We start from the raw sequence: 20,510 nt of genomic DNA, 5'->3' as shown, positions 1-20,510 counted from the left end.
ATAAAACAAATTTGACCTCAAAAATAATTGGTGGTTGAATTCAATGACCAAATATATAACTCTTCAAATTTCAAATGAATCGGATGAAAATTGACAATTTTAAAATTCGGCCTATGGTGACCTTTTGGCCGATGTGGACCTCCAAAATAATTTATGGTTGAATTCAGTGACCTGAAATGAAAATCCTCTTCAAATTTCAAGTCAATCAGATGAAAATTGAGCATTTTAGAAATACCACCTTAGCTGTTGACCTTGGGTCTATGCTGACCTTTTGTTTTTTGTTGACCTCAAAAATAATTGGCTGGTTGAATTCAGTGACCTGGAATATAAATCCTCTTCAAATTTCAAGTCAATTGGATGAAATTGAGGAATTTGGAAATCTCACCAAAGTTGTTGACCTTTGGCCTATGTTTCGTGGTCTATGTGTCATGGTCAACATCGGCCTATGTGGCCTATGTTGACCTTTTGACCTCAAAAACAATAGGCTTCTTCCTTTTGACAAACACTACCATGTGTTGAAGTTTCATGAAGATCGGTTTAAAATTGTGACCTGCAGGTGACAGACAGACAAACAGACAGACAGACAGAATAACAAAATCGACTAACCAATCGACTTTAAAAAATCTTCGATTTTGCAAGTAACAAAGTGACAGACAGAAAGGGGTGAAAACTATAACCTCCTTTACCTTCGGTGATGGGGGTAACTCGAAAGGGCACTCGGTAGAGCGCATACCTCTGCCCAGATCCCGATCCGCATCTTCACCAAAATCGAATCAATTCTTCCTTATCACACACCCAACCTATCCACTAAGTTTTGTCCGAATCTGTAGATAACTTTTTGAGATATCTTGCACACAACCAAACAGACAGGGGTGAAAACATAACCTCTGCCCCCCTTTGGTGACGGCAGTAACAAACACACTTGTTGCTGAATCCAGTGGAATGAAGTCATGTATTTAATAAGGTGTTAAGAGGATTCTGATCATAAATATGAGAGTATGCACTGATTATTATAGATTGGCTTAATTAATTTGTAAATGGGAAATGTGCTTTACTTGACTGTTCAATATTATAAAATATTTGCCACCAGTTTTTTGCCAACTACATTTTAATGAGCCAGCTGTATTTTAATTCTGCATTTTACGAATGCTGTGAGCTCCAGCAGAACGCCTGCTTTAGGATCTCAACTTCCACTACCTTAATGCAGAAATGCATGCTGGATGTGTGTCGGATTTGAATGACTGCGCTGTGAGATAAGAACGTACAAAATGGCAGTTTGTAATTAAATCTGACCTTGTTATGAATTAAACATCGACCAGACAATTCAATGGCGAGCATGTGACCAACCGAGTTATCATGCTGCTAGTAATTGTGGACTACACAAGAAAGTAGGGCCAGGAATCATGAGGGATTGAGTGGTAAACACTTCCCATATTCCCGGATGTGAACAATGGGCAAGATAAACCAAAACCATTGAGGTACTTGGGTGGGGGAGAAGGTAAGGAGCTAGCGATGTAAAAGTGGGCAACAGCCTGGCCACAAATAATGAATAAAAGAGGACAGATGTGATCAGGAGATGGCAGGAGATTACTGACGTAACTTGCCGATGGTTTAACTGGAATTTGGCAATGATGTTGGAATGATAATTCCCATGTCTCCATGCCTAAACATTGCTATGTGTATTTTGTTTCAGTTTTTATGAGTATTTAAGTTCCAAAAGATCTTGATTGATCGATTGAGCAGCTGGCTGTTGCATAATTATTTATGGAAGGATGTAAATGAAAAAGCAAAACTAATTACCGTTTCCTTCCATGTTATACGGTGGGCACAAGAGCAACAGATGGAAACTTTACAATTCTGCTGCAACTGAAACTGATACCCACAGCGTTCTCGGAATTGGGAAAGATAGCAGCAAGCCAAATAGGTATGTCTGGTGACCATTTTAACAGCACCCGAGAGATGACAAGCATGAGCAGAAAAAGGTGGAGATTGGTCTCATACACTCAGCCGCCACCTTTAGTGATGAGCTTGGAGCGAGTGTGTACAAGGCCACTGGACCACAACAGGACGCATGTTCCCAACTTGTAAAAATACAAGTCATTTCAGAGTTTTACAAACTAGTGCATCCACTCCCTATGGGAGCACCAGGAAGGGTCATGTTAATATCCTCTCTGGGGTTTATAGATTGCAGTAGATCTCGGCTCAAGTCCGTTAGTCTGTTGTGGATGCGAAAAGCATATTATGCCTCAAGAACAGTGGGTTTCCTCCCTTTCAGTTTCGTGTTAAACAGCAGTAGCGACTGTTTGAAAACATAATCATAGGTGTTTGTGGTTTATAATATTTTTACTTCTGGTCGGTTTGCCCCACTCTACACCATGACGAACAATTTATACATGTCAACGTAACGTTTGTGCAAGGAGGAGAAAAAAAAACCTTGAGGAGAAGAGATATTATTAGTATTAATATTGTTTTGTAATAACATTAATATTACACTATTATCATTCATGTTGTTATTACTTTTGTTGTTAGAAGTGGCCTTGGAAGAACGCCATGATTAACTATATCTTAGCATGAATATATGGATTTTTCCCAAGGCGGAAAACCCTCTTTGGGCATGGGGAAATGAAGATGCCACAACTTCCATCATGTGACCTTTAGTCATCCTGTCAAGTTTGGTTGAGATCGGATGAGTAATGACCGAATGTATCGTGGTCAAAAACAGTCAGACAGATCGACAGACAGACACCAAATTGCGTATTTCAGTACGATTAAACAAAATATTGATTCACTACATTGCAATTCAAAAGTGCTCAACAGTAGTTGTGGATCACCATCTACACTGCAGCATTACAATGAAGAAAAAGAAGAAGATATTTATGACTGTCGGTTGATGATTAAATGAAGGAACATTATTTCAACAGAAAGAATCATAGCACAATCCAAAAAAGGTCATAACCAGTCATGTAAATGAACACTGATGCCGTAAGGCACGGCACACATCACTTACTCTTGACATGCTTCCTCTCCTAAGTCTGCTTGGACACAGCCAGTAAAATGTTAGCCCAGACACCGGCTTGTCAGATGTATGTTTCAGTTTGAATCAATTTGATTCACGTTGATGAATGGATGAATCGACAGGAACTGTTAAATCAATGTGGTAACAAAGTATAAGACAAATAATTTTGACATAAACCCTCAGGACACATTAAAATTGTGACGAAGGAAATATATGTTGTGAAGCTTTCAGCAATGTTAACCTTGCAATGAAACTGAGAATTATATTGTAAATGTTGAAGCGGTTAAGATAATACCAACGTTATTATCAGGAAAATGATCACAATGTATTTTGTTGTGTACAAAATTTGGGATCATTGAAAGAGGGTAAAGGCAATGCACTTGTTTGTTAACCTCCGCCATCGAAGATGGACGGAGGTTACTGTTTTCACCCCTGTCTGTTTGTTTGTTTGTTTGTGAACAGTATTATGGAAAAACTCCTGGACGGATTTCGACGAAACTTGGTGGGGGGATTAGGTATGGTCCAAGGATCATGCCATTAGATTTTGGACTTGGTCCAAAGTCCAATATGGCCGCTATGGCGGCCATTTTGAAAAAATATTTGAATTTTTGTTTTTGCATTTCTACATGTTTTAAGTGATTTCCAACCAAAAAAAAACGAAATTTGTTAGAGAGAAAAAAACAAAATTTTGCAACTTTTTGTCGAAAAAATTTCGATTTTATTGGAAAACTATTTGAATTTTTTTTTTGCATTTGTACATATTTTAAGTGATTTCCAACCAAAAAAAACTAAATTTGTTCGAGAAAAAAAATAAAATTTTGCACCTTTTTTTTTTCAAAAAAATTTCGATTTTTTTGGCATTTCTACATGCGTGTCAATCTAGTTTAGTTTATTTAATCGTGGTTCAGTAGAGTCTGATCCGTTTTGACCTGCAATGAATAGGATATCAGGTTCATTTAAGTGATCCAGCAGTATTGGCGGTGGAGGTTTTGCACTCTACCGAGTGCTCCCCCTCTAGTTTGGTCATGCGTTTGTTACTTCATGTGTGGGTTTGCATCAGTTTGTGAAGTGGTTCAGAAATGCTGATGATGCAGTGCCTCCTGTTGGTGTTTTTTTTAGATACATAGTCAAGGCTCAGGGAAGAGCTAAAACACACAATGGATCAGGATGCAACTGAACAAAATAAACAGCAGAAAGAGATGGGGAAACACCAACAACAGGGTGGAGGAACAAAATCGATGGAGATGGACAAACGTGATTGTAGCAGGAATTTGTGATTTCACTGAGGTGCCAGCGATAGGTTGCTTACTCTTCACAAAGAATCCCATGAGGTAATGCACTGACAGTGGAGAAGTGGGACAACACGTTGTCATAACAGGAGCAAACATAACAGGAGAAAGGAGAGAAGGAAACACAACAACTAACAAGGAAACGTAACAACACGCACAAAAATATGGGGAGAGGTAGGGAAGGGTTAATGAGGATAGAAAAGATCATGGGTATGGAGGATGACTTGAGATGGAGGTGTCGTGCCAAACTGAAGCATCGGAGGGAACAGTGGGATGGAAAAGGCTGAGGAAGGAAGCTCCATAATCAGAAAAGAGGATCAAAGAAGTGGAAGGAAGCAGTAAGCTTGGACTTTACGAGTTTTATAAAAAGGGATTAGATATATAGCATACAATGTCTGTGTCTGTCTGTGTTGCCATTTTTGTCAGAGATGGACAAATGGATCTTCGTCAAACCTGTCCACACGAATAACGAATCCGTAAGTAGCAGTGTCCAACAGTAATGCATTAGAGTCATCAGAAGACCAAGCCAATTTGATTTTGATTTCGGTCAAATTGGCTTGCTTGAGACAGCTTGAGACAGCTCAACCCTAACAGCTTGAGAAGTAAAAGAGAGAAATATGCCATTTATTGGACGATTGTGAGAGTCACATTTAAAATCACTCTCGAACGCCCATCATAACTCAAAATCAAGCTTCCATATCAAATCCTTTATATTGTTGCTTTCGGCAGTCAATGATACGACAATCAATCCTCCCTATCGACACAATTACCGTAACAAAACACTGTAAAAATTCACCATTTTAACAAAGGCAAACAAAATGATGCAGATGCAGTCGCTTTGTTTTCTTGTTTGTTTGTTTGTTTGTTTGTTTCCAAGATGGCGGATTCGAAAGGTTTTGACATCACACGCACAACCTCTATTGAAAGAGGAGTGATGAAACGTTATCAAAACAATATCTCATTTGTTATTTCGATACAAGTCGTTCATTTTTTGGGATTCTCACTTACCTGTCCAGCAAGGATCAGGCTACCTTTTCCAGCTACCATTTCAGAAGTGGCGTTCGAATTCTAAACTGAGGCTGTGGTTGAGAGTGCACAACAGGTTGGGGTTGTGCTATTGCCGACATGTCTGAATAAAAGGACAGTCTGGCAAACCCTCCCATTTACTTTCTTAAAAAATCCTCTTGAGGAAGCATGATCATTCAAAAATCCCATGTCTCACAAAAACATCCTGGGTCTCACCATCACCTATGCTCTTTCTTGGGCAAACCATATTTCAAAGTTGGCCTCCAAAGCCAGTCGCCGAATGGACATCCTCCTTCGAAAAAGTCCTTCCTTGGCACACCTGAACTCATCTCCACCGACAAGGCTTTACTCCACAGCTTGATGGAGTCCAGCATTCCCTTCTGGGCTGGCTCACCTGCCTCATATCTTGCTCTGCGTGATGCCGTGGAAACCAAGGCCTTCAAGATTATTGGAATCTCCCATGAATAAGCTGAGTCTATGGGCCTATCACTTCGCCAACGTGGACAGGTCAGTGGTCTCTCTGTCTTCCACCACCTCCTTTCTGGTTTTACACCCTCTGCTCTTTCCATGCATTGTTGCACCCCCCCTCCCCCAGGTTTTTGCAGGCCACACATGGTTCACGATAAACCCACTTCTGATGAAACTACCTAAATCCCGGATCACTGCTCACCTCCACTCATTTGTTCCCACCTGTGAAAGCAACTTTCACATGCTCTTCAATCTCATTCTTCCATTCAGTTCTTCAATACAGCTGTTCACCACCATCTCAGATGATCCCCAATCCAGCACCATGATACTTTCTACCCTTGCTAATCCCCCTACACCCCCCTCCCACACCCACTGCAATGCCTCGTCCTTACAAATTTGCAGTTTTTCCTCCTGACAGTTTCCTTATGCATCCATCTCGTCCACCTCATACATCCTTTCCTGCCCCGCATTCCTCCCCACAACCATTGCTTGTCCAAGTCTGCCTCTATCTTTGCCTACAACTCTGCTGTTGGTGCCTCCCATCTCGACTGTTCCTTTTGTCCTGTTACGTCCTGATCCTTCCAGAGTACTCGCTCTTACATGACCCTTGACTATGCATTGTCGGGTCAAGCCAGATTAGATCTGTGCCTTGCTGCAGGTACCGTGTAAACCTGTACAAACGTGTTTCATGGTCGGGTTAGTGGCAACGAAACCGTCTCCCCCACCAGGTTTCCTGATGAGGAGAGTGCATAGCTATGGACAACCAGCAAGATTAAAAACAAAAACTGGCAAAGGGTGGAGGAGCTCCTTGTGAGCGAACGGCCATTGATTTCTAGTGCCCAACTGTGTCTGCAGACGTCCTCCTGCAGTTGGGTTACTTACGTTTTTTAGGAGGTTCGTGGCAGGATTTGCACTCTGGCCACCGTAAAACACTTCATTCTGAAAAACCCATAAATATAAGGAAATCTGAAAATCCACTCCATGAGAGTACCTCCTGTGCTACTGCCCTCTGCAGGGCAGCTCACCGGATAACGGGATTGGGGCAAAGCCTTCAGGACCCCCATTGCTTGATGATAGGAGGAAAACCATGGGGTAAACCTCCAGTGTCAGATTGCGGTGGTGTGTGGCGGAGTGGTGCTGAGGTGTAATCCACCAGTCGGCGGTCTCCTTGGATTAAAGGCCCGGTCACACCTTGACGTTTTAGCCAACGTATGCCGATTTTTGAATTTTTTTTCTAAAACGCTGGCACACGTTGAATACGTTATGGGTAAGTTTTGATAACATTGAGAGCACGCTGAAAAACACTGCCATACGTCGTTGTACGCTGGCTTTAAACGTTGTACTTTTTGGTTGTCCTCAAATTTTTTCATGCTTGAAATTTCACGACGTATGCCGGCGTATGACTCACACGTTCCGCTACGCTGGCCACAAGTTGTATGCACGGTCTGCGATCGTTGACAGACGTCAACACATGCTACTTGTAAGTTAATCATAAGTTGAGACACGCTGAGGTAATGTTTAGCGTACCCGAAACTTATTTCTAACCTATGATTAACGTGTTGTTGGCACGTTACGCGATCGTTGCCACACATCGACAGACGTTACTTTTAAGTTACTCATAGGCTGAAAGACGTCGGTATAATGGATTGTGCTTGCGTCAGCGTCCACGGCCATGGCCAGGACACTTATTTGCAGCATTCTTCAAACTTTTCTTCGGCATGACGAGGATGTTCACACTTCGATGTCTAGCTTGGCTATGATTCCAATTGTCCATCGGCAGCGTCTATTTAAAATAGTCGAGTTTGAGGGTTTTAACACGTTCAGAAGAAACGCTTCAAATTTCAAAACCCCAGCGTCAAAAAACAAAGGCGAGTGACAGCAATTTAAATCGTTCATTGTAAACAATGAAAATAGCTGAGTGGTGCCGTTTAAAAGTCGTTGAGTGTAAAAAAATCGAATTGTTGAGCGCAAGCGTCTACTTTCAATAGTGGAGATGCAGCCATTTAAATCGGTGAGTGGCAGCCTATGAATAGCAAACCCTACGTCACCGGCAAAGATAAACTGCCGCACGATATGGATAAGTTAGGCTATCGTTGGGCATAGTTTGTGAACGCCGGCTTCACGATGATTATTCGTTGGTATATCGTATCTATAAGTAATCAAAGTGCTCTATGCACATTATTAGTTCATTGTGCATTTGTCCAACCCGTTATGAATAGACCTAAATCGTAAAAACAAGCCATAGCTCGTTGAAAAAGCCCCATAAAAAATTAGCCGCGAAGAACTTCGAACAATGGTGCAAAGATGTCTCCTACCCGTGGACACGCGGACGCAAGGAGGATCCATCATAACCTACACCCTCCCCTCACACTCACCTACTACTGCCAACATGAACAAACTACTACTAATACTAATACGAATACTAATACTGATACTGATACTGATACTGTTACTGCTGACATGGACATCGACTCAAAAAGGACTCGAAAACACTGTTGGGTTCCCCTTTTATGAGCAGCATTTTTATATACCAATTCCCAAAACCGCTGGGAACACGTCTTTATCTGGCAGTTGTAAGCTAGAAACACGTTAATTTAGTTTTTTTTTGTCGACCGGAAGACATCATTGGAATACGTCTACATACGTCGATGTGTGTTGGGACTACGTAAAGAATTGGTTCAAAGCACGTCAAACATAAGTTAGAAATAAGTTTCGCGTAAAAAAAGACATTACCGCGACGTGTTTCGACTTATGAGTAGCTTATAAGTAGCCTTTGTGGACGTGTGTAAGCTTCCGCATATCGTGTGTAAAACTTATCCCCATCGCATGCGGAACGTGTGTCATACGCCGAGTACGTCGTAAAATTTTGAACATGTTTAAAATTTCTTGACTTACTCTACTTACTACGACGTATGATAGCGTACTTTAGCGTTCTACTCACGTATACCAAACTTACTCATACCGTATTTGACGTGCCCCAACGTTTTAGACAATTTTTTTTTAGGTCGGCATACGCTGGCAAGATCGCCAAGGTGTGACCGCGATGTTGACACTTCCATTTCTACGGCAGTTATGATTCGAATCGTTGTGCGTCAGCCTTTTAATAGGCTACGTCACGTCATCGTCGGCGATGCGTGCAACACGCTATGCCTAAGTTAGACTATCGTTGGGCATCGGTTGTGTCGGCCGACAACAGGTTCAGCATTCGTTGGTATAAGTTATCTATAACACAATGAAACGTTCTGTGTCCGTTACCAATGCGTTATACATAAGACCAAGTCGCTATGAATATGTCCGAATCTTAAAAAAAAAACATTCAAAGTTCAACGTAAGCCAGCGTTTTACATACATTTTAATACGTTGCCATCGCTGGCTAAAACGTCAAGGTGTGACCGGGCCTTAACATGAGGCGGTCCCTTCGGGTGGGGGCCTGGAATGTCCCATCTCTAAGAGAGGATGATCACCTGTCTCTGTTATCATCTGAGCTCAAGCGTTTAAACATTGGTATTGCAGCACTCTCTGAGGTTTGCAGACCGGATTGCGGCGAGATCATGGCGGGTGATTACATCTACTATTAGTCTGGTTGCTCTGATTGTTACCATGCCCAAGGACTTGCTATAGCTATGTCCAATAATCTGACTCCAATGATAACTGAGGTAACACCAATCAACGAGCGCATTATGAGATTAAGTATTCGTCACTCCTTAGGTGTCATTTCCCTGGTTTCTGTTTATGCTCTGACTGAGGCAAGCGATCTCACCGTGAAGGATGCATTCTATGCCACGTTCGAGTCTATGGTTCAGCAATGCCCCAGGCGAGAAACTCTTCTCGTCTTGGGGGATTTCAATGCATCGACTGGAACTGATAGGGATGGTTATGAGACATGTGTTGGTCCCATTGGATCTGGAAAGGTGAACCAGAATAGCATGAAGTTCCTTGACTTTGCAAGAAGTCATGGACTTAGAGTGGCTGGTTCATGGTGTCAGCATACATAAGCTCATCGCTAGACTTGCTATTCCAATGCTGGTGGTGTGCCAAAGGAGAATGACCATGTGCTCTTTGATGGTTACTGGAGGATCATCCAGAACTGCAGGGTCTACCGGAGTGTTCAGTTCCTCAATCACAACCACAGGCTTGTTGTAGCAACTCTAAAGTTGCAGCTTAAATCCTGGAGCATGGTACTATCCCAGCCTAGGCTGGATGTTGGCAAGCTCAAGCTCAAGGATGAGAGAGTGGTTGAGGAGTTTGCGAACAGGCTGAATGGAGATTTGGGGGGGGGGATCTCGGTTTTTCGAGGAATCCTGAAGAATTGTGGAGTACTTTCAAGCCTACCATTCTTCAGGTTGCTGGTGGATGTCTTGGAACTCACCAAAGGGTGAAGAAGAATTTTGTCTCTCAAATGACACTGGATACCATTGACCAGAGTCACAGGGCCAGGCATAATGGCAGAGTTGATCTGTTCAGGGAGCTGAGGCGTAATACTGTATATGCGCTAAGGGTGGACAAGGAGGCCTATGTGCAAGGAATCTGTGAGGAGATAGAGCATCACCTGTGGTAAAGTGATTCTCATCCTGCTTCCAGGGGAATTTGCGCATTGTGTTCCTCCAAGCAGGTCCCTTGGTGTAATGCAGTTAGAGCGAAGGGTGGTGGGCTCTTGACAGAGGTGTCCGAAGTGAAGGCCTGCTGGGCCAGTTACTTTGAGTGGCTGTACCAGGCTGATCCACCAGTTGTCAAGTTGAAAGTCGGATGAGTTACAATCCCCATTGCTGACCCTTCAATCAACTGTGGTCCACCTTCGTTTGTGAAAAACCGGCTCTGTTGAACCGGTTGAAATGGGGTAAAGGTCCTGGGATCTGTGGCATCCATGCTGAACTTATCAATGCTGGTGGAAATGCTGTACTCGTGTCATTGCATGCAGTTCTGTGCTCTGCCTGGAACACAGGCATCATCCCAACTGACTGTAAGAGAGGCCTTGTTGTCCCTCTCTGGAAATGGAAGGGTGATCGCCAGGACTGTAACAACTATAGATAGGTGACGCTGCTTCCGGTGCTGGGCAGTTGCCGCTGCTCCCGGTCTTTGCTCTGATAATTATTGACAAAGTTTCCCACCATCTGCTTGAACACCAGCGTCAAGAGCAGTCAGGCTTTACACCAAAGAGGTCAAAGATTGACCATACCCTTGCTCTTCGGTTCCTCACCGAACGCAGCCGAGAGTTTCAGCAGAGGTTGCTTGCAGCCTATGTTCATCTTTGCAAAGTGTTTGATTCAGTGAATCGGTATGCCCTCTGGAGGATTCTTGGTCTTCATGGAGCGCCACCAAAACTGATCAATCTGATGTCTGAACTCTACTCTGGTACTGAGAATGCTGTGATATGTGGTGATACAATCTCTGACTTATTTCCAGTTTTTACTGGAGTTCATCAGGGGTGTGTACTCGCCCCCACCCTTTTCAGCACTTATATGGACTGGGTTCTGGGGAAGTTGTTGGAGAGATCAAGCTGCGGTGCATCGTTTGGGAATATCAAGATCTCTGACCTTGATTTCGCAGATGATGCAGTCATCTTTGCGGAGACTTTAGATATACTTTTGGAGGCCCTCGCGGTGCTGATTGAGGAGCCCGAACTGCTCGGATTATGGGTTTCCTGGGTCAGAACTAAGACACAGGCTTTCATTGACATCTTGGATGCTGCTGTCTTGTCTGTACCTGTTTGTGGTGAGGATGTTGACGTCACAGAGAGATTCACTTACCTTGCCAGTGATATTCATGCCTCTGCTGGCTGTGAGCCAGAGGTCAATAGATGTAGATGTCTGGGCCAGGCCTGGGGAGTCATTTATTCCCTGGAGCACGGGGTGTAGCACTGCCAGTACCTGTGCTGGAGGACGAAAGTCCGAGTCTTCAGGTCCTTGGTTCTTCCAGCCTTGCTCTATGGATGTGAGACTTGGACTCTGACCAGGGATCTGAGAGAGAGACTTAATTCCTTCTTTAGAGAATCCTTGGTTATCACTGGTCGGACTTTGTGTCCAACTCCTGAGAGAGACTCAAATAAGATTAGTTACCTGCATAGTCCGTGAGCATCAGCTGTGGCTGTATGGACATGTGGCTAATTTTCCTGATGCTAATCCTCTTCACCAGATTCTCTCAGCGAGGGAGTCTCGTGAGTGGAGGAGGCCAATGGGCTGACCACGTGCCTCGTGGTTGCAGCAGGTTGATCAGCATCTCAAGATGGGGATGGGCCAGGCATCTGCCTGGGGGATGGGCAGACGGAGGCCCCTAGAGTGCTGGCAGAAAGTGGACGCAGTGGGGCGCTGCTCTGGCTCATGCTCCCATACCTCACCTGATCTGACTATGTATACGAAAAAAGGCCGTTCCCATTAAAAGTGCAAACTACCTTGCTGCGCAGTTCGTTCATAGTGCAGAAAAGCCTCTGTCATCCTTTTGTCACATCAGATGCCCAGATAATGAAGGCGTTCTGAGCCGGTGATTTGTACAACCCCTGTGAGTGACGAAATTGAAGTTTGAAGTTACTGCATCCAAGTAATTATTTACCATTTACAAATCCTCAAGGATCACTCTAATCCAAGCCAAAACTGGCAGTTATTAATGTGCAGGAAGTCAAAAAGGTGGAAAGTGGTTTCTTACATTGAATACATGTTTATTTAAAAAATAAATTGGGAGGATAAGGGAGGACGGGATGAGCAATTAATAATGGGAATGATCAAGCAGTCAAAAGACACAGGAAAAGGAATGAAAGGTGGGAACAAACACGATCTTCTATATATATACCCCTTGCTATGGTGCTCATGAAAATAAATAAACCACAATGGCACCAACAATACCAGATTCACACAAAAAAGGGAGCATGTGAGGCTTTGGGCAGGTGTGAGGTGGTCTCTGGGTCTGCCATGACCCATGCAGGCTGGTGCGGTATTAAGTGAAATTTGGCTTGGAGCTAAAGGAAAGTCTCCCTCCCTTTTGCCACGTAACACTTTGTATAGGTTGTGTAAAAAGTTTTGCTTTGGAAACATCAAGTTCTAACTGAAGTGCCTGGTTATATTTCTGATTCAGTAATACACTGCGAACACCAGTTGGCTTCTTTGAAGCAGCGAAAACATTATCCATGTAAATCCATGGCCATGCATGCTTTTTTTTATTTGGCTGAAATCTGATATGAATAAAAACACCACGTGTTTTGTGACACTACTACAAATCCCTCTGCCATTATCTCTGATGAAGAGTGCCAAAATGAAAACATTTGCCAAGTGAAGCACTCCATGTTTATCATTTCTGGATCACAAACCCAAACAGTCAAAAGGAGAACATTCATAAAAACAATTTTGTTTACACTGTTTTAACAATTGTGGATTGATAAACTATCTCTTCATTATCATTAAATAATTCACCAATTAAAGATTTAATTGCAACTTGTTTGAAAAGGGAGAGCTGAGATGCATTGCCTCACCTTGCCATTGTCAGAGCTGAAATGAGGCAGGGAGGTTGTGAAGAAGCCCTTCTGTGGTTGAAGATATTCCTCAGCATCCACCATGCCCTCAAGCTCTTCCTCAGCTGCGAGGCTGCGGTTGGTAAGGCCGTTTGTGGGGCTTGGTTCACTGCGCCTCTCATCACCCTTGCACAGGTTTAAGCAAAATCCATTGGTGAGGGGGATGAGAAAAGAATCAGCCATCAATTTAAGCATATTAAAAAAAACATGGCTGGAAAAAATCATACTATTAATTCACTGAATGAAGCAAACACTAATATAATCACCAAGAAACCATAAAATAAGGTGTTTGTTAAAAATAAGAAAAAAAAATTCCCTCAAAGTTGTGAAAAAGTCACTTTTCCGAATGTATTTGCTCCTTTCTTGTTCTAATAATGTGATTCAAACTTTTTTTTCGAGCTATGGCTGTTTCTGTCTATTTATGGTGTCATCTTCAGAAAGCTACATCCTGTTTTAAGTCAAATATAGTTGTGTGTGTGTGTGTTTTTCATTCTTTTTTTTTTTCATTTGAATGTCGTTCGAAAACCGTTTACTAATTTGAGTTGTTGTGCCAATTTTTCATCATTTGGCGCAGATTTTTAAATCATCTATGAAAAGTAGATGTGTCACTTTTTTTGTCTCTTTGGACATTTTCTGTTTGATGTCAGGATATATCCATGCCTCTGCTCATTGATAAGGATGATCAGTGGGTCCAAAACAGGAGGGCAAAAGGCTGTCTCCCTGCAAGATTCCTCGACATATCTTCACCCCTGGTATGTCAACCTTTCCTTGCAAGTGCTGTAATATCAATGTGGTATTTCAAAGGTACATTACTTTCTCCATCAGTTTGATTTATTGGGGGTTGATCTTGTACTATTGCATGTATTTTATCATCCACAAATGTGGGACACTGTCAAAAGATTTTTTGTCGTCTATGTGTGGATAATTTAGTTCTTCTTGCATTGCAATTTTGAGTGCAGCATTGTTTTGTAGTAGGTGGTCTATTGTTCCATAGCATCCTCTCTTCCATTCCTTCTGTCCTGCCTCGAGGCCTCCTTCTTATGTCGGGTACATCATTTCCCCAGATCTATGATGGCACTTGATTTCTGTGAGGATTCCCTTCAGAAGTTTTACGTTGTTGGAAGAGAGGTTATTGGTCTATACTTGTGAGGTAGTTGGGTGTCTTCAGATTTTAGGATGAGGAAGGGTGTTACCTTATGTGCCACACTTACCCAAGGTCTCCTCCCCTTGGATAAGTTAGTTGAATGCTCTAGTATTCCATCCAGGCCTGGGCTGCTGGTTGTTTAAAAAAAATATTTTCTTCATTAAAAGCACTGAAGGTGTGTGTGTGTGTGTGTGTGTGTGTGTGTGTGTGTGTGTGTGTGTGTGTGTGTGTGTGTGTGTGTGTGTGTGTGTGTGTGTGTGTGATGAGCAAGACCCAGGGTGGGGGTGAAGGAGGTAAGGGGGGGGTCACCTGGATGACGAGATAGCGCTGTGGGTCACGTGCCATCTTTGAGAACTCCACAGCGAGCTCACGGAACCTTGGCCGGCTTTCAGCATCAATCATCCAACCTGACAATAGATATTTATTCTCTTCTGACAACACCACAGCTACACACTTTTTTGTTGAAAGAAAAAGGTATATATCGAAGAATAACGATCGATTATAATGAATTGTAAATGATATTCCTCATGATATATTCCAGTTGTAGATGTTCCGTTTGTTAGCAATTGGCATATTTGAGGCATATCAACATTTTATTGAGTTCGAGTTATGTGTAATTTTAATGAAAGTTTGAGCTTCTAGGCTCATTTTTGTCCAAAATGTTCACCATCATGGTGGTATTGATGACTACAACATGAATTCTGCCCATAAGGAATATCATATCGAATTTATATAGTACCATGTCCACTTTTCTGGATGTAAAGGTAGGTTTTCATTTCCATTTTATTTCAATATAATGCCTCTTATGTAAATATCAACACTGTAAGAAGGTATACATACAATATTTAATCAACACTTGCAACAAAACAGATGTCTTTGTTTAAATGCTGATTAATTTCACAATTTCACTACTCTTTTGCATCAAAAATAAACATAAACCAAATTAGCTAATCTTTGTGTTACAGAGACGTGGTCAAACATTTTACTCCAAAGGAAATCCAAACTGTAAATTCCTCACTATCCTGGCTTCTCTAAGCACTAATAAATATAAATATCATAAAGAAAGAAGCACATTACATTTGACCATGATCATGTACACATCGATGGTGCAGATGGGTGGCTGTGGCAGACGTTCACCCTTCTCCAAGATCTCCGGGATCTCGCGAGCAGGAATAGTCTCATACGGTTTTCCCCCAAAGGTCATAAGCTCCCAAATGGTAACCCCTGCAACAATACAATCCCTCACTTATCAGAAAATTGATGTTCATTCTCACTTCCTCAAACGATCTTTCCATTGAGGAACAATGAGCTTTCCAAGCTTTCCGTTTCGGAGTTGATCATTATAGGGGAAGTAAACCCAAAGCAACAATTAAGTTTTAGTATATGGGAGGAGATTTAAAGCTACGCTACCTAAAATGGTCTTACTTCATTTAAAAAACTTTTATGAGAAATTTTGCTTCCACCTGATAGTAAAATTACGACAAAATGCTCACGAATCGATTTCAAAATATCACCTGAGATTAATGGAGACGTCGCGACAAGTAAACGTAACAAGATAGAAGATTCTGGAATGCCATGGTTATATAAATGCATTTGAGGAGTTTATTCTTTTCTTTATCCAAAGAGAATATATTTCAGGGAATTTGGGGTTTGGGAGGAAACTACTATGAGATAATAGGCTTGACCTGTGCAGATTTCTTGGATGGACTTGGATGGAAAAACTGCTTGGATTGGTGAACTATATATCTCAAGGGATAACATAGGCATAATAGTTTTGGGGGAGTAACTGACACTCTCCTCAACTTGTGAGAGTTTGACATTGTCATATACCACAAACCCAATTTAATGTTGCCGATTGTCTTTTCACATTGTTGTTGGCTGATGTGTTGGCCTTTACACAAAATGTATTGTGGCACATACTTCATAGTGAAGAATGAAGCTTGTGTGTTTTCATACATGAAAAGTAGTGAGAGCTTACGTTTATTCTGTAGGTTATACCTATTGGTGTACACACATTATTAGTCATGTTGGTGTGGGGAGGGAGGGAGAGGGGGAGATGTGAAAGGGAAAGGGGGGGGGTCGATGATAGAATTAAGGTTTTCATGCCAACTACATTCGCTGGAAGGAAATAGCGTTTTATTCCTGCATTAATATCAATGTTTAGTGTGAAGTTATCCTTCAATGTCACCTCTGGAGGAAAGGCATTGTCCAAATTTCGTAGTTAGAAAGGTGAAGGATATCTCATCCGGTGTTCTCTTTCATCAAAGACCGTTTAAGGTCTGGACAGGATACAAGGTGTAATGGCAGTAGCGTGGAGCCTTATGTGACTAGGCCATTACATCGGGCCAACATTTGGCTCCTCAATTGCTTCCTGAGCATGCACAATATTGGTGGGGGACCGCACAAATATTCCGGGCCCCTATTGGCACTGCAAGCACATATGTAAGGGGCCACCCTTGGCAGACATACCCATGACGGATATGATTGGCTACCGCCGGTCACGTGAAGCAACATGGTTCGACACCAAGCTGGAGTGGGCTGGTGTATCCCTGAGGGGGTGGGACTTCTGGAATAGATTATAAAAGCATGGGCAATCTTTTGTTAGAACACTCTCTCACTTTTATATAATGCTGATTTCCAGCAAGCCCCCTCACTGCTGGTCTTACCATCTATGCTCCTCCTCATCCTGTTCATTATGCATGAGCCTTAAGCCTGTATCTCACTGGGCTGCGACAGCTTGCGACGAGTTGGAGACACCAAATTGCGATAAAACAGCGATAATTTTCACTTGGAATCACACTGAATTTATACAAAACACATTTGCGCATGCCTCACGAATATCACACGAATGTCCCACGAACTCCCGGCGAAATTTGGGATGAACTTCGCCTGGAGTTCGCATACATGTCGCACGACATTCGCGCGATGTTCAGGTGACAAAACTGAGATTTTTTTGGCACATGCAACTGTCGCGCGATGGTCACACAACGGTCGTGCGACCATCGCGCAAATGTCATGCAACAGTCGCACAACAACCGTGCGTGACAATTGAGAAATCGGGACCATATATATATATATATATATATATATATATATATATATATATATATATATATATATATATATATATATATATATATATATATATATATATATATATATATATATATATATGTATATATATATATATATATATATATATACATATATATATATATATATATATATATATATATATATATATATATATATTATGGTTTCTCCCTTCCAGCAATCATATTGTCAGTTGGGAAACGAGTAAGAGAGTACCTGACTGAGTACTACAATGGTGTGGGAGCTGTGCCCTGGCAGAACAGGATGGTGGGATTACAGGAGAATGCTGACCAAGCCTGATTGTTCAAAGTGTTCTGTTACTTGTCAACGTTGCACTCACAAACATTGTGTGTGACCTAATTGTTCATCTGCCTTGATAGGGGCTTGTGGGTGTGACCATATTTTGTGTGTGACCTAATTTATATAAAAATGTGTGACGTGATTTAGGAATGATGGGAAGGTGAAAGGAATGATGGGAAAGTGAAAACTTTGCATTGAAGGCCATTACTCAGAACAGGAGAGAAAGAGGACAGACAATGCTGGTTTTACAATATCTGACTATGAGTTTTTTTTTTTAATAGTCATATCTGGATTGAACTATTGTGAATCTATCTACATTAGATTGCATGTCACATTTGTCGCACCTTCTGACTCACGGAAACTAAATTGAGAAGGGTTTGAGACCAGTTCGAGACAACCGCGATGACTCTGTGACTGTTTTGAGATAAAATTTGTCGCACAAATTTTTTGAACATGTTCAAAATTCCAGCGACACCAGAGCGACGTCCTGCGACTCACGCGAGGAAATTGAGAACCACTGCGAACGTTTCCACACATTTTGGAGAATCCCGCAGCCCAGTGAGATACAGGCTTTACTCACAGCGGAGAAAGGGAAGGACTCAAGCGGGGGAACAAAAGGACTCTAGCTGTGTGTCAGTGGCCCCCTGTGCAGCTGTACTTGTTTGTCACACACACACACACACACACACACACACACACACACACACACACACACACACACACACACACACACACACACACACACACACACACTGCTTCATATAGGGGAAGCCCTATGTCTGTGTGACCACTCCGAGCAGCAGGAGAGTGCACTGTAAAAAATAATGACTGCGCCTTCTCATGTGAGAAAAAACATCACCTCGCAAAGAGATATGATTATGCACCAAAGCAGGAGGCTGTAAACGTGCTCTCTCTCTCCACTATCAAAGACTGTACTCCAGAGATGAAAACTACAAAAGGAAACTTGGAGTGTTGAGGAGAAGGAGAAAATCATCCAATGCAGAATGTATTCCATACATGAGACATGGGGAAGGAAAGGTAAGGGTGAGCAGTTCAGGGACCAGCTGAAATAAGTAAAAAAGTCATAGCCCCACATTAAATGTCACAGCCCCCATTGTTTTACTAATTTTTCTGTATGGAGTTAAAGGGCTATCCCATATTTATGTACACCTAAAATGGTCACCAGTCTTCCAGTCGGCCATCTTTGATCAGATCGCAAAATAAAGTGAGATGCACGTGTTTGCCATCATGTTCTGTGCCTGTGCCAAGTTTGAATAAAATCGAACCAGGCATGTCTGAGAAATGGTTGGGGAAACATTGAAGTAACAAAATGGCCACCAATCTGCCAATTTGGATCTGGTCTCAAAAAAAATGCCATGCACATTTAAGCAATCATTCATTATATATTTGACATGTTTGAACAACATCAGTAAATGCGTGTCTGAGAAATGGTTGAGGATGTGTTCGACACCGGGTTATTATTATTTTTTTACAATTACAATGGCCGCCAGTCAGCCATCTTGGATCTGATCTCAAAAAAAATACAAAATAGATGGTATTTGGACTACTTCCCCTGCACAGTCTTGAGAAGGACTTGGTGTTTTTTTTTCAGGCTTTTTTTTCTTTGATCCAATATAGTACCAGACCAGTGACCGATGATGTAACTTTTATCAAACTATATTTCCCATGGGTAGTTGATCAATTAGTTTAAATTTTGCATTGATTGGTTAGCGGTTTCAACAACTGCAGATAAATATTTTTCATACTGACCAGATAAAAGGTTGCACTTGTCAATTTATGATGTCATAATGAAGGCACCGATGACGTCGTCATTAACACATCATACTCCTCTTGGGGAGTACTTGACATTGAGCCATGTTTCAATATTTTTCCATGGAGCGACAACAGAGATATAGAGGTGCAAAGTTTTTCAGTTTATCAGTTTTCAGCTTTCAGTACCACGTGACCTATGATGTCATAAATATCATGATAAATTCCTGCAGCAGGAGGCACTTCTATGGTCAAAATTTTGTGCCCTCGCCAGGACTTGTTTTTTTGTGGTGTTTGTGTACTGGTGTGTTAGGTAATTAAAAAGAGACATAATTAGAATTACCACTTTATAATTGCTGGCAGTGATGACCAAGACATCCCGCTTTGATGCAACCCCGCTTTGATTGGACACCTGACCCTGACCCATGATGTTTTATTATTATTATTATTATTATTATTATTATTATTATTATTATTCAATTGAATTCAGAATGGGATTAAAGTAAATTTAATTCATATTAAATGGAGGACCAAATAGGTAAAGTCCTGCATTGGAGTAATCAGAAGGAAACCGAACAAGCAAAAAGCAAAGATGAAGTCATCAGGAGGAACCTGGAGAGGATTCACATTTCAGCTGCTACCCTCAAACCCATCCAGGAACAGCCAAGTGAGCCTTATTAAAAAACACAAAAAAACCCAAAACAAAACAAAAATCAAACAGAACCCAGATCAACAACAAAAACAAAAAATTCTGGCTGCCAGACGATGTCCGATCAAGTTGAAAGTTAAAACATGTATTCCACATCACTACTAGATCATAATTGTGAAGTTTCACATCAATTGATTAAGTGACTCCAGAGAAAACAATATTTAATATTTTTCTTCAAGCCAATATGGCTGCCAAAC

General features: G+C 41.8%; 1 protein-coding gene across 4 annotated transcripts in view; it reads right to left on the bottom strand.

Annotated features, from left to right (window-relative positions):
* LOC147028733 (receptor tyrosine-protein kinase erbB-4-like) overlaps positions 1-20,510 on the bottom strand; it is a 787,552-nt gene that overhangs the window by 52,668 nt on the left and 714,374 nt on the right. For all 4 annotated transcript variants that reach the window (XM_085879397.1, XM_085879399.1, XM_085879401.1 and 1 more), the window contains 3 exons: positions 15,519-15,665; positions 14,751-14,848; positions 13,259-13,423 (listed from right to left, as the gene is read on the bottom strand). In XM_085879397.1, the coding sequence (XP_085735523.1) occupies positions 13,259-13,423; positions 14,751-14,848; positions 15,519-15,665 (410 nt within the window). The remainder of the gene's footprint in view (positions 1-13,258; positions 13,424-14,750; positions 14,849-15,518; positions 15,666-20,510) is intronic.

The sequence above is a fragment of the Eptatretus burgeri genome, chromosome 4 (genome assembly GCF_056783735.1).
Source record: "Eptatretus burgeri isolate ZD-2024b chromosome 4, Ebu_testis_v1, whole genome shotgun sequence".
Lineage (NCBI taxonomy): Eukaryota > Metazoa > Chordata > Myxini > Myxiniformes > Myxinidae > Eptatretus > Eptatretus burgeri.
The sequence above is the reverse complement of the archived record's forward strand: the minus strand, read 5'-3'. Positions and strand labels throughout refer to the sequence as shown.